The following is a 13,748-nucleotide window of genomic DNA, read 5'->3' on the forward strand; positions in this document are numbered from 1 at the left end:
GGGCTATTCTCTCTCTGTGCTGTTCTGTTCTGGTGGGCTTTTCTCTCTCTGTGCTGTTCTGTTCTGGTGGGCTATTCTCTCTCTGTGCTGTTCTGTTCTGGTGGGCTATTCTCTCTCTGTGCTGTTCTGTTCTGGTGGGCTATTCTCTCTCTGTGCTGTTCTGTTCTGGTGGGCTATTCTCTCTCTGTGCTGTTCTGTTCTGGTGGGCTTTTCTCTCTCTGTGCTGTTCTGTTCTGGTGGGCTATTCTCTCTCTGTGCTGTTCTGTTCTGGTGGGCTATTCTCTCTCTGTGCTGTTCTGTTCTGGTGGGCTTTTCTCTCTCTGTGCTGTTCTGTTCTGGTGGGCTATTCTCTCTCTGTGCTGTTCTGTTCTGGTGGGCTATTCTCTCTCTGTGCTGTTCTGTTCTGGTGGGCTATTCTCTCTCTGTGCTGTTCTGTTCTGGTGGGCTTTTCTCTCTCTGTGCTGTTCTGTTCTGGTGGGCTTTTCTCTCTATGTGCTGTTCTGTTCTGGTGGGCTTTTCTCTCTCTGTGCTGTTCTGTTCTGGTGGACTATTCTCTCTCTGTGCTGTTCTGCTCTGGTGGGCTATTCTCTCTCTGTGCTGTTCTGTTCTGGTGGGCTTTTCTCTCTCTGTGCTGTTCTGTTCTGGTGGGCTCCTATTTGTTCGTGTTTACATCAGTAACACTGTGCTGCACTCAGTTGTTGAATCCCCCCACCTCTCCTACCGCCTGTGAACCCAACCACCCACCCCAACACCCTTTTACCACCTGTGAACTGAACCACCACCACCCCAAATCCCTGTTGCCCTATGGCCTCCCACAACAACACTTCTATTGTATCTCTGCCTCACATGGCATTGGGGGTGGCGAGACTCTATAGGGTTTCCTCAAGTCCCAACTAAAGTGGAAACGGAAGCTAAAGGACTTGAACCCGCATGCATATTGAAGGGGTTCGGAGATGTGATCTATTCTGAAAGATGACGGTGAGATGTTCTCTTTCCTTGAATTGTACTGTCTGTATTTGCATTGGGAGATGTCAGGTGAAATAAGCAAGTCGAGAGTGAATCTAAACCCACGGTTTAAAGCTTAGTGTTAAGTTTCTTTGTACTTAATTGTGCAACACTACACAACCCCATGACTATAACAATTAACTGAGGTCTACGCAGAAAAGGATGATGTTCATTCAGTGGGGTTCAAAGTTACAGAACATTCATAGAGTAATGTACTGTACAGTATTATAACTGATATGCCTATGTCACGTAGACTAAGGACTAATGTCAGCTCTATACTATACGTTTCTATCTGCAACTGCCAATGTAGCACAGCAACCATTTTTTCCCATTTCTCTCTGTCTACCCTTCTGTTCCCTACACTTCTACCCTTCTCTACACTTCTACCCTTCTCTACACTTCTACCCTTCTGTTCCCTACACTTCTACCCTTCTCTACACTTCTACCCTTCTACGAGTCTCTATACATCTACAAGTTTACCCTTCTCTACACTTCTACCCTTCTCTACACTTCTACCCTTCTGTTCCCTACACTTCTACCCTTCTCTACACTTCTACCCTTCTGTTCCCTACACTTCTACCCTTCTCTACACTTCTACCCTTCTACGAGTCTCTATACATCTACAAGTTTACCCTTCTCTACACTTCTACCCTTCTACGACTCTCTATACATCTACAAGTGTACCATTCTCTACACTTCTACCCTTCTACGAGTCTCTATACATCTACATGTCTAACCTTCTCTACACTTCTACCTTTCTACACTTACACAAGGTTACCATTCTCTACACTTCTACCCTTCTACGAGTCTCTATACATCTACAAGTTTACCCTTCTCTACACTTCTACCCTTCTACGAGTCTCTATACATTTACAAGTTTACCCTTCTCTACACTTCTACCCTTCTACAAGTCTCTATACATCTACAAGTTGACCCTTCTCTACACTTCTACCCTTCTACAAGTCTCTATACATCTACATGTCTACCCTTCTCTACCCTTCTACAAGTCTCTATACATCTACATGTCTACCCTTCTCTACACTTCTACCCTTCTACGAGTCTCTATACATCTACAAGTTTACCCTTCTCTACACTTCTACCCTTCTACGAGTCTCTATACATCTGCACGTTTACCCTTTTACACTTCTACCCTTCTACGAGTCTCTATACATCTACAAGTTTACCCTTCTCTACACTTATACCCTTCTACAAGTCTCTATACATCTACACGTTTACCCTTCTCTACACTTCTACCCTTCTACGAGTCTCTATACATCTACAAGTTTACCCTTTTACACTTCTACCCTTCTACGAGTCTCTATACATCTACACGTTTACCCTTCTCTACACTTCTACCCTTCTACGAGTCTCTATACATCTGCAAGTTTGCCCTTTTACACTTCTACCCTTCTACGAGTCTCTATACATCTACAAGTTTACCCTTCTCTACACTTATACCCTTCTACGAGTCTCTATACATCTACACATTTACCCTTCTCTACACTTCTACCCTTCTACGAGTCTCTATACATCTACAAGTTTACCCTTCTCTACACTTCTACCCTTCTACGAGTCTCTATACATCTACATGTCTACCCTTCTCTACCCTTCTACCATTCTACGAGTCTCTATACATCTACATGTCTACCCTTCTCTACCCTTCTACGAGTCTCTATACATCTACAAGTTTACCCTTTTACACTTCTACCCTTCTAAGAGTCTCTATACATCTACAAGTTTACCCTTTTACACTTTTACCCTTCTACGAGTCTCTATACATCTACATGTCTACCCTTCTCTACCCTTCTACCATTCTACGAGTCTCTATACATCTACATGTCTACCCTTCTCTACCCTTCTACGAGTCTCTATACATCTACATGTCTACCCTTCTCTACCCTTCTACCATTCTACGAGTCTCTATACATCTACATGTCTACCCTTCTCTACCCTTCTACGAGTCTCTATACATCTACATGTCTACCCTTCTCTACCCTTCTACGAGTCTCTATACATCTACAAGTTTACCCTTTTACAGTTCTACCCTTCTACGAGTCTCTATACATCTACAAGTTTACCCTTCTCTACACTTATACCCTTCTACGAGTCTCTATACATCTACAAGTTGACCCTTCTCTACACTTCTACCCTTCTACGAGTCTCTATACATCTACAAGTTTACCCTTTTACACTTCTACCCTTCTACGAGTCTCTATACATCTACAAGTTTAACCTTCTCTACACTTCAGCCCTTCAACGAGTCTCTATACATCTACAAGTTTACCCTTCTCTACCCTTCTACCAGTCTCTATACATCTACAAGTTTACCCTTCTCTACCCTTCTACGAGTCTCTATACATCTACAAGTTTACCCTTTTACACTTCTACCATTCTACGAGTCTCTATACATCTACAAGGTTAACCTTCTCTACTCTTCAGCCCTTCTACGAGTCTCTATACATCTACAAGTTTACCCTTTTACACTTCTACCCTTCTACGAGTCTCTATACATCTACATGTCTACCCTTCTCTACCCTTCTACGAGTCTCTATACATCTACAAGTTTACCCTTTTACACTTCTACCCTTCTACGAGTCTCTATACATCTACAAGTTTAACCTTCTCTACACTTCAGCCCTTCTACGAGTCTCTATACATCTACAAGTTTACCCTTTTACACTTCTACCCTTCTACGAGTCTCTATACATCTACAAGTTTACCCTTCTCTACCCTTCTACGAGTCTCTATACATCTACAAGTTTACCCTTTTACACTTCTACCCTTCTACGAGTCTCTATACATCTACATGTCTACCCTTCTCTACCCTTCTACGAGTCTCTATACATCTACAAGTTTACCCTTTTACACTTCTACCCTTCTACGAGTCTCTATACATCTACATGTCTACCCTTCTCTACCCTTCTACGAGTCTCTATACATCTACAAGTTTACCCTTTTACACTTCTACCCTTCTACGAGTCTCTGTACATCTACAAGTTTACCCTTCTCTACCCTTCTACGAGTCTCTATACATCTACAAGTTTACCCTTCTCTACACTTCTACCCTTCTACGAGTCTCTATACATCTACATGTCTACCTTTCTCTACACTTCTACCCTTCTATGAGTCTCTATACATCTACATGTCTACCCTTCTCTACACTTCTACAAGTCTCTATACATCTACATGTCTACCCTTCTCTACACTTCTACGAGTCTCTATACATCTACAAGTTGACCCTTCTCCACACTTCTACCCTTCTACGAGTCTCTATGCATCTACAAGTTTACCCTTCTCTACACTTCTACCCTTCTACGAGTCTCTATACATCTACAAGTTTACCCTTTTACACTTCTTACCCTTCTGTAAAATTCTTGGCGTCTTCTCTTCCCTTCATACACCAATCCAACGGTTTTGAATTTAAAATATAATTGTATTTGACAAATGCACCAATTACAATGGGTTTATACTTACCTTGAATTGCTTGTTTACAAGCCCTTCACAATGATGCAGAATTTAAAAAATATAATGAAAAGAAAAATAGGCGTTTGGGATTTCTGCATCGCTGGGCACGGCTGGGTTTCCTTTTGTAATACGTTATAGTCTGCAAGCGTTGGAGCCGTCCTCCAAAATGGTCCTTTTGCATGTTTGATGCCTCGTCGGAGGTCATAGCAGGCTTTCTTGTAAGCTCTGTGTCCCTTTCCTTGAAAGCAGTATTGCTAGCCTTTATCCCAGCATGGATATTGCCTGTGAACCATGTTTTTTGGTTTGTATACATTCGTATAGTCACTGTGGGGACGACATCATCTGTGCAGTTATTGATGAAGCTTGTGTCTGATGTGGTAAACTCCTCAATGCTATCTAACAAAATCTCAGAACATATCCCTGTCTGTACCAGCAGAGCAGTCTTGTAGCCTTGCATCTACTTCGTCAGACCACTTACGTATTGAGCACATCACTGGTACTTCCTGTTTGAGCTTTTGTTTGTAAACAAGAAGCAGGAGAATAGTGGTCAGATTTGCCAAAGGGAGGATGAGGTAGGGCCTTGTATGCATTTCTGTGACTAAAATAAAAGTGGTCTACAGTTTTACTGCCCCTAGTGGAGCAGGAGACGTGTTGGTAAATTTGAGGCAGAAAGTTGGAAGCTTGCGGGTCAATGGTTGATCAGTTGACTAGGTAGTACAGCGAGACTAGTATGCTACAACACCCTTCAGCCAGCCCCCATCCACCCTCTGTAAAATAGCTGCTTGCAGGCATTCTCCAACCGTGGCCAGGATTATGTTGCACCAAGATGCTGATCTTGGGTCAATTTTGCATTTACCCCACTAATAGTTAAGGGTAAGATCGGGTAAGGTTGGCAGATCCTAGATCTGTACCTAGGGGAAATGTCACCCTGGAGCCCATGGCCGCTAGATCCAACAAAAGCGAGATGCAGAGCAGGTGTCATCTGACAGATGAAAATAGTGTCTCAGTAATGGACACCGTGCTAACACACACAACACACATCTGACTTGGGCCTCTAATGGTTTTACAGCATTTAGCTTTGGCTAGCTGGCTAGCTGGCGCGCGCTCGTGTGTGTGTGTGTGTGAGTGTGTGAGTGTGTGAGTGTGTGAGTGTGTGAGTGTGTGTGTGAGTGTGTGAGTGTGTGAGTGTGTGAGTGTGTGTGTGTGTGTGTGTGTGTGTGTGTGTGTGTGTGTGTGTGTGTGTGTGTGTGTGTGTGTGTGTGTGTGAGTGTGTGAGTGTGTGTGTGAGTGTGTGAGTGTGTGAGTGTGTGAGTGTGTGAGTGTGTGAGAGTGTGCGAGTGTGTGAGTGTGTGTGTGAGTGTGTGTGTGTGTGAGTGAGTGTGTGAGTGTGTGTGTGTGTGTGTGTGTGAGTGTGTGTGTGAGTGTGTGTGTGAGTGTGTGTGTGTGTGAGTGAGTGTGTGAGTGTGTGTGAGTGTGTGAGTGTGTGTGTGTGCGTGTGTGCGTGTGTGCGAGTGTGCGAGTGTGCGAGTGTGCGTGTGCGTGTGTGCGAGTGTGCGTGTGTGCGTGTGTGTGTGCGACTGTGTGTGTGCGACTGTGTATGTTTGTTTGTTCATGTGTTCATGTGTGTGTGTTCGCACATGTTCTCCTCACCATGGTTAATGCATGATGCCTAGAGCACTGACACCTAACTAGAGAGCTGTCAGGATCCACCAGCCAAATCAACTCTCCTCCCCTACTACATCAAATGGACTGAGTAGAGAAATAAAATGACAACGACAGCTACTGTTGGTCCAGCTACTGTTTTTCCCAGCTACTGTTGCCCCAGCTACTGTTTTCCCCAGCTACTGTTGCCCCAGCTACTGTTGGCCCAGCTACTGTTGGCCCAGCTACTGTTTCCCCAGCTACTGTTGCCCCAGCTACTGTTGGTCCAGCTACTGTTGGCCCAGCTACTGTTGGCCCAGCTACTAGTTGCCCCAGCTACTGTTGCCCCAGCTACTGTTGGTCCAGCTACTGTTGCCTCAGCTACTGTTGCCCCAGCTACTGTTGCCCCAGCTACTGTTGGTCCAGCTACTGTTGCCCCAGCTACTGTTGGTCCAGCTACTGTTGCCCCAGCTACTGTTGGCCCAGCTACTGTTGCCCCAGTTGCTGTTGGTCCAGCTACTGTTGGTCCAGCTACTGTTGGTCCAGCTACTGTTGCCCCAGCTACTGTTGGTCCAGCTACTGTTGCCCCAGCTGCTGTCCCCAGCTACTGTTTCCCCAGCTACTGTTGGTCCAGCTACAGTTGGTCCAGCTACTGTTGCCCCAGCTACTGTTTCCCCAGCTACTGTTGGTCCAGCTACTGTTGCCCCAGCTACTGTTGGCCCAGCTACTGTTGCCCCAGTTGCTGTTGGTCCAGCTACTGTTGCCCCAGCTACTGTTGGTCCAGCTACTGTTGCCCCAGCTACTGTTGCCCCAGCTACTGTTGCCCCAGTTGCTGTTGGTCCAGCTACTGTTGGTCCAGCTACTGTTGCCCCAGTTGCTGTTGGTCCAGCTACTGTTGGTCCAGCTACTGTTGCCCCAGCTACTGTTGGTCCAGCTACTGTTGGTCCAGCTACTGTTGCCCCAGTTGCTGTTGGTCCAGCTACTGTTTCCCCAGCTACTGTTGGTCCAGCTACTGTTGCCCCAGCTACTGTTTCCCCAGCTACTGTTGGCCCAGCTACTGTTGCCCCAGCTACTGTTTCCCCAGCTACTGTTGGCCCAGCTACTGTTGCCCCAGCTACTGTTGCCCCAGCTACTGTTGGTCCAGCTACTGTTGCCCCAGCTACTGTTGGCCCAGCTACTCCAGCTACTGTTGCCCCACTTCTATTGCAGAAGGGTGTCAGAAACATACACTATACTTTATTTAGATGTGGGAGGGGGTCAGTACCCAATAGTGCAGTTGGAGAGGGAGAGAGAGAACAACTGGACAGAGGATTTATGTCAGAGTGAAAGCATACAACTCAACATACTGTATGCCCAAACACCAGGAGTCAGGCCAGAGAGGAAAGGAGAGATCCATTCTTTAGCACACACACACACACGCACACGCACACGCACACGCACACGCACACACACACACACACACACACACACACACACACACACACACACACACACACACACACACACACACACACACACACACACACATCCTTAAATCAGTGTTTAGGTCAACTGTTGGTGTGTGTTTGCTGTGTGTTGCGTGCTTGCTACCAGGTGTGTGTGTGAGAGATGGAGCAAGAGAAAGACAAGGATGATATCTCTCCTCTCTACAAGTGGTGATCTCATGGCTGCTGTAGGCAGTGAAGGCTGGCTCTAAGCTCCTGGCAGTGTCCTCCCTCCAGGACTGTTGATGCTTGCCTGCTGCACATCATCACACGTCTGTGCTTTCTGTTAAACACCATAAACACTTGCTTTTGGCACAACGCTGAGACAGCCAGGTGATAAAAAGTCTGTTTACACCAAGCACAATCTCTGATACTTGGCGGGCCCAACAAATTTACAATGACAGCTCTGCCTGTGTGTGTTGGGGTCTGTGTGTCTGTGTGTGTGTGTGTGTGTGTGTGTATGAGAAAAATAGAAGCACTTTGGGACTTTCTTCCCGCCTCAATCTCCTCTTCCTGGTCCTCCTCTTTTTCCTCTTCTCCTCCCTATTTTCTTCCTCCTCCCCCACTCATCTCCTATCTCTTCTTCTTCCTCCTCCCTTCTTCTCTTCCTCTTCATCACCCTCCGTTTCTTCCTTCTTCATTCTATTTTCCCCTACTCCCTCTCTCTCTCCTTCCCTCTCTCTCCCCTTCTCCCTCTCTCTCTCCCCTTCTCCCTCTCTCTTTTCCCTTCTCCCTCTCTCTCTCCCCTTCTCCCTCACTCTCTCCCCTTCTCCCTCTCTCTCTCCCCTTCCCTTTCTCTCTCCTTCTCTCCCTCTCCCCTTCTCCCTCCCCTCTCCCTCTCCCTCTCCCTCTCCCCCTCTCCCATTCTCCTTCTCTCCTTCTCTCCCTCCCTCTCTCTCTCGCTCTCTCTCTACCCTTCTCCCACTCTCTCCCATTCTCCCTCCCTCTCCTCTTCTCTCCCTCTCCCTCTCTCTCCCCTTCTCTCTCCCCCTCTCATTTTCCCTCCCTCTCTGTCCTCTTCTCTCCCTTCCCCCTCTCTCTCCCCTTCTATCTCTCTCCCTCTCGCCCCTTCTCCCTCTCTCCTCTTCTCCCTCTCTCTCACTCTCTCTCCCCTTCTCCCTCTTTCCCTCTCGCTCCCCTTCTCCCTCTCTCCCCTTCTCTGGACTTTGTTCGCAAGTCGTTCATCACCTGAATAGCTCCTCTACTTTGGGAAGGTGTGGACAGTGTGGTATTTTTATCCATTCCCCAATCTAAACATCACTTGATCCTCACTCTGTAGGGTTAAGAAAGGAGGGAGAGATAGAGACCCATCTAGGGTAAAACACATCTCATCATCCTTTACTCCTCTCTTCCCCTCTCCATCCTCATTTACTCCTCTCTTCTCCTCTCCATCCTCATTTACTCCTCCCATCCTCCTTTACTCCTCTCTTCTCCTCTCATCCTCATTTACTCCTCTCTTCTCCTCTCATCCTCATTTACTCCTCTCTTCTCCTCTCCATCCTCATGTACTCCTCTCTTCTCCTCTCCATCCTCATTTACTCCTCTCTTCTCCTCTCCATCCTCATTTACTCCTCTCTTCTCCTCTCCATCCTCATTTACTCCTCCCATTCTCCTTTACTCCTCTCCATCCTCCTTTACTCCTCTCTTCTCCTCTCCATTCTCCTTTACTCCTCTCTTCTCCTCTCCATCCTCCTTTACTCCTCTCTTCTCTTCTCCATCCTCATTTACTCCTCTCTTCTCCTCTCCATCCTCATTTACTCCTCTCTTCTCCTCTCCATCCTCATTTACTCCTCCCATTCTCCTTTACTCCTCTCTTCTCCTCTCTATCCTCATTTACTCCTCTCTTCTCCTCTCCATCCTCCTGCGTCTCGCTCTCCCTTCTTCCTCCTTCTCTCTTCAGATGTTCATCAGCATGGGGGGGTATAAATCGTATAAACCCCCCACACACACACAGACACCCACGTTTCCCTCGTACAGCGCCAAAGCACAGACGTAGAGTAGAGATACAGGTTGTATTTTCTTTCCCTAAGTGCGTCTATAAATCCTCCCTCTAATTGTGTTTTATGTGAGGCCTAACAGACTGTATGTTTAGCTCTCATAGTGGGAGAAAGACACTATTCCCTTGGTTGTAAATAGTCTACCAAATATATACAGTATATGTCAAGCTAGGCGTCCTTTCAGGTTGAGAAGACAAATTATCAACAAATTACAGGGGATTTTGACAGCAAAATTGCATCTTGTTATTAGGAATTGGACTTCCATGTTTTGAGTACACAGGGTGGGAAAGGCCTTTTGGAATTTGAAATATGTTTTGAAGTTCGCCTCTTTTGTAAGCATTTACATTTTGTTTCTTATGGGCTGGATCTCATACATAGTGCATTACTTTGGTTAAAGGTAGTGCATTACTTTGGTTAAAAGTAGTGCACTACATAGGGGATAGGGTGCCATTTGGGACACACTCCAAGTTAGTTGTATTCAATCCTTTTGAGAGCCTCATGACCACAATAGCCTATGCGCAGACCTCCCAAACCAAAAATTAAGCCATTCAAATGCCCATGTGCTTATGAATACTTGTCCTTTTGTTAGGATCTAGTCCCACAGATGAGCCATTGTCCACTTAACCATTTTTTTATCTAGAAAATCCCTTTGGGGGGTTTCCATACTGGAAGAGAAGAATGCCATCTTGACTGCTTGACGTCTCCGGTATCTCTCTCTCTCATACACACTGGGGGCATAGAGCTGAATGCTGAACATAATATTCAGATAATCTAAAGATACCCATTGAGAGATTTAGTGGAGTGGTTTCCATCGCATTCTGCTTAGCCAATAACATGTACCTTGATTGACAGAACCAGGATACTATCTTGTGTGTTGCTCTCCTCCTCTCTCCTCCTGTAGAGTCGACCTGTATGGAAAGACTTCTGTCTAAAGATTGGAAAGACAGGATGGAAAGACTGAATGCCAGCAAGCTCCTAGGAGAGGTCAAAGGTGAGACTTTGCATCAAAGATGGCCGTTATTCATGGGGTATCCCCCACTCTCTTGTAGTAACACTGCATTTGGAAAGTATTCAGACCCCTTGACTTTTTCCACATTTTCGTTTAATGTTACAGCATTATTATAGAATATATTAAATAAAAAACTTCCTCATCAATCTACACATAATGCCCCATAATGATGAAGTTAACTACTTTTATTTTATTTGAAAAGTTAGCTAATTTATATATTTCTAAAACAAGTATTCAGACCCTTTTCTATGAGACTCGAAATTGAGCTCAGGTGCATCCTGTTTCCATTGATCATCCTTGAGATGTTTCTACAACTTGATTGGCGTCCACCTGTGGTAAATTCAATTGATTGGACCTGATTTGGAAAGGCACACACCTGTCTATATAAGGTCCCACAGTTGACAGTGCATGTCAGAGCAAAAACCAAGCCATGAGGTCGAATGCATTGTCTGTAGAGCTCTGAGAGAGGATTGTGTCGAGGCACAGATCTGGTGGAAGAGTAGCAAAATGTTTGTGCAGCATCGAAGGCCCCAAAGAAGCAGTGGCCTCCATCATTCTTAAATGGAAGAAGTTTGGAACTACCAAGACTCTTCCTAGAGCTGTCCGCCTGGCCAAACTGAGCAATCGAGGGAGAAGGGCCTTGGTCAGGGAGTTGACCAAGAACCCCATGGTCACTCTGACAGAGCTCTAGAATTCCTCTGTGGAGATGGGAGAACCTTCCAGGAGGACAACCATCTCTGCAGCACTCCACCAATCAGGCCTTTATAGTAGAGTGGCCAAACGGAAGCCACTCCTCAGTAAAAGGCACAGCAGCCCACTTGGAGTTTTCCAAAAGGCACCTAATGGACTCTCAGACCATGAGAAACAAGATTATCTGGTCTGATGAAACCAATATAGAACTCTTTGGCCTGAATGCCAGGTGTCACGTCTAGAGGAAACCTGGCAACATCCCTACGGTGAAGCATGGAGGTGGCAGCATCATCATGCTGTGTGGATGTTTTTCAGTGGCAGAGACTGGGAGAGCAGTCAGGATCGAAGGAAAGATGAATGATGCAAAGTATAGAGAGATCCTTGATGAAAACCTGCTCCAGAGTGCTCAGGATCTCAGACTGGGGTGTATGTTCACCTTCCAACAGGACAACGAGCCTAAGCATACAGCCAAGACAACGCAGGAGTGGCTTTAGGACAAGACTCTGAATGTCCTTGAGTGGCCCAGCCAGAGCCTAGACTTGAACACAATTGAACGTCTCTGGAGAGACCTGAAAATAGCTGTGCAGCGACACTCCCCATCCAACCTGACAGAGCTTGAGAAGATCTACAGAGAAGAATGGAAGAAACTTCCCAAATACAGGTGTGACAAGCTTGTAGCGTCTGTAATCGCTGCCAAAGGCGCTTCAACAAAATACTGAGTAAAGGGTCTGAATACTTGTGTAAGCATTCTTTTCATGTCCAGGTTGAAATTATAACTTTGATTGAATGTATGTATGAAAACTCATTCCACTTTCTAATGTGTGTATTCCTCAGCAGTAACTTTGACAAAACTATACATGCGGTGGGGTAAATGCTCTTATGTGCAAAGTAAGCAAATCCGAATTTGTAGTTAGGAAAGCTAACTGATTTCAGTGTGTTGTATTCAATTCAAACTCCCATTGGGACTAGCTTGTGAATAGACACAGGTGGAGGACGGTTACATAGAATCACTCACAGACATGTTTTAGCTGGATCTAGTTTAGGGGTTGAACACTTGAATATCACATCAATTATGCTTTTACACACACACACACACACACACACACACACACACACACACACACACACACACACACACACACACACACACACACACACACACACACACACACACACACACACACACACACACACACACACAGAGAGAGAGAGAGAGAGAGAGTGAGAGAGAGAGAGAGAGAGAGAGAGAGAGAGAGAGAGAGAGAGAGAGAGAGAGAGAGAGAGAGAGAGAGAGAGAGAGAGAGAGAGAGAGAGAGAGAGAGAGAGAGAAAAAGCCTCATCCGTTAGTCTACTGCTTAGGTCTACTGCTTCATTAGCATGCAAACTAAGAGGCTTAAATGCACTAAGACCTACAGCTTGTTGAATGATGAATCAACAAGTGATTTAGTGTGGTTAACATCTATACAGTTCTATACATGCTTTTAGGATTGGCTGTGAGGCTGTATATTGTATGAAAGCTGACTTTCAGAGATGACTGTCTTTACCTCCTACCCATACCAACCATGGGCACGCACGCACGAACGCACACCCACACCCCAGTGGAGGCTGGTGGGAGGAGCTATAGGAGGACAAGCTCATTGTAATGGCTGGAATGGATTCAATGGAACGGTATCAAACATGTGGAAACCAAATGTTTGATACCGTTCCATTTATTCCATTCCAGCCATTACAATGAGCTCGTCCTCCTATAGCTCCTCCCACCAGCCTCTACTGACACACACATACACACACTGGATGGGAATTATTTGATTTGAAACATTTCCCTGTTAATTTCACCATACTTCAGTCCTCCTCAGTGTCTGAGTAACACGGGCACAGGCTTATTATATGTGATAAAACAATAAAAAAGATCATTAATAACTGATATCCTGCTGCAAAATCATCCAAGAATCTAAAAACATCTTACGCAACATGTTTCATACATAATTTGCTCTGGTTGAAAAGGAAATCCTCCTGGCATTGTAAAAAAAGAAAAGAAAAAAGACTGTTTAGAATAGATGCAGTGAAATGTGTTGTTTTACAGGGTCAGTCATGGTAGTATGGCGCCCCTGGAGCAAAGTAGGGTTATGTACCTTGCTCAAGGCCACATCGACAGATTTTTTTGGTTACTGCCCCAACACTCTAGCCGCTAGGATGAAAGTTCGATTGAGGGAGATAACATTATGACTACGTCCCAAATGGCACCATATTCCCTACATTGTGCACTACTTATGAACAGAGCCCAATAGGTCCTGGACAAAAGTAGTGCACTATATAGAGAATAGGGTGCCATTTGGGATTCACCCTTGATGAGCTTTCTGAATCCAACCCTCTCATTCCTCATCAATCTGCTCCTTCTTAGTGGCTCTGAAAGTGCCATTTAGATTGCCCACTTAGAAAGGGCAGCATTTCCTCTGC

The 13,748-nt window shown here is 45.5% G+C and overlaps 1 protein-coding gene across 6 annotated transcripts in view; it reads left to right on the forward strand.

Annotated features, from left to right (window-relative positions):
* LOC135556674 (transcription factor SOX-6-like) overlaps positions 1-13,748 on the forward strand; it is a 186,052-nt gene that overhangs the window by 95,353 nt on the left and 76,951 nt on the right. For 5 of the 6 annotated variants that reach the window (XM_064990054.1, XM_064990053.1, XM_064990052.1 and 2 more), the window contains one exon: positions 10,494-10,583. The exons of the other annotated variant lie outside the window; for it this stretch is intronic. In XM_064990054.1, the coding sequence (XP_064846126.1) occupies positions 10,494-10,583 (90 nt within the window). The remainder of the gene's footprint in view (positions 1-10,493; positions 10,584-13,748) is intronic. 6 annotated transcript variants of the gene reach the window in all.

The sequence above is a fragment of the Oncorhynchus masou genome, chromosome 15 (assembly GCF_036934945.1).
Source record: "Oncorhynchus masou masou isolate Uvic2021 chromosome 15, UVic_Omas_1.1, whole genome shotgun sequence".
In the NCBI taxonomy this organism is placed as follows: domain Eukaryota; kingdom Metazoa; phylum Chordata; class Actinopteri; order Salmoniformes; family Salmonidae; genus Oncorhynchus; species Oncorhynchus masou.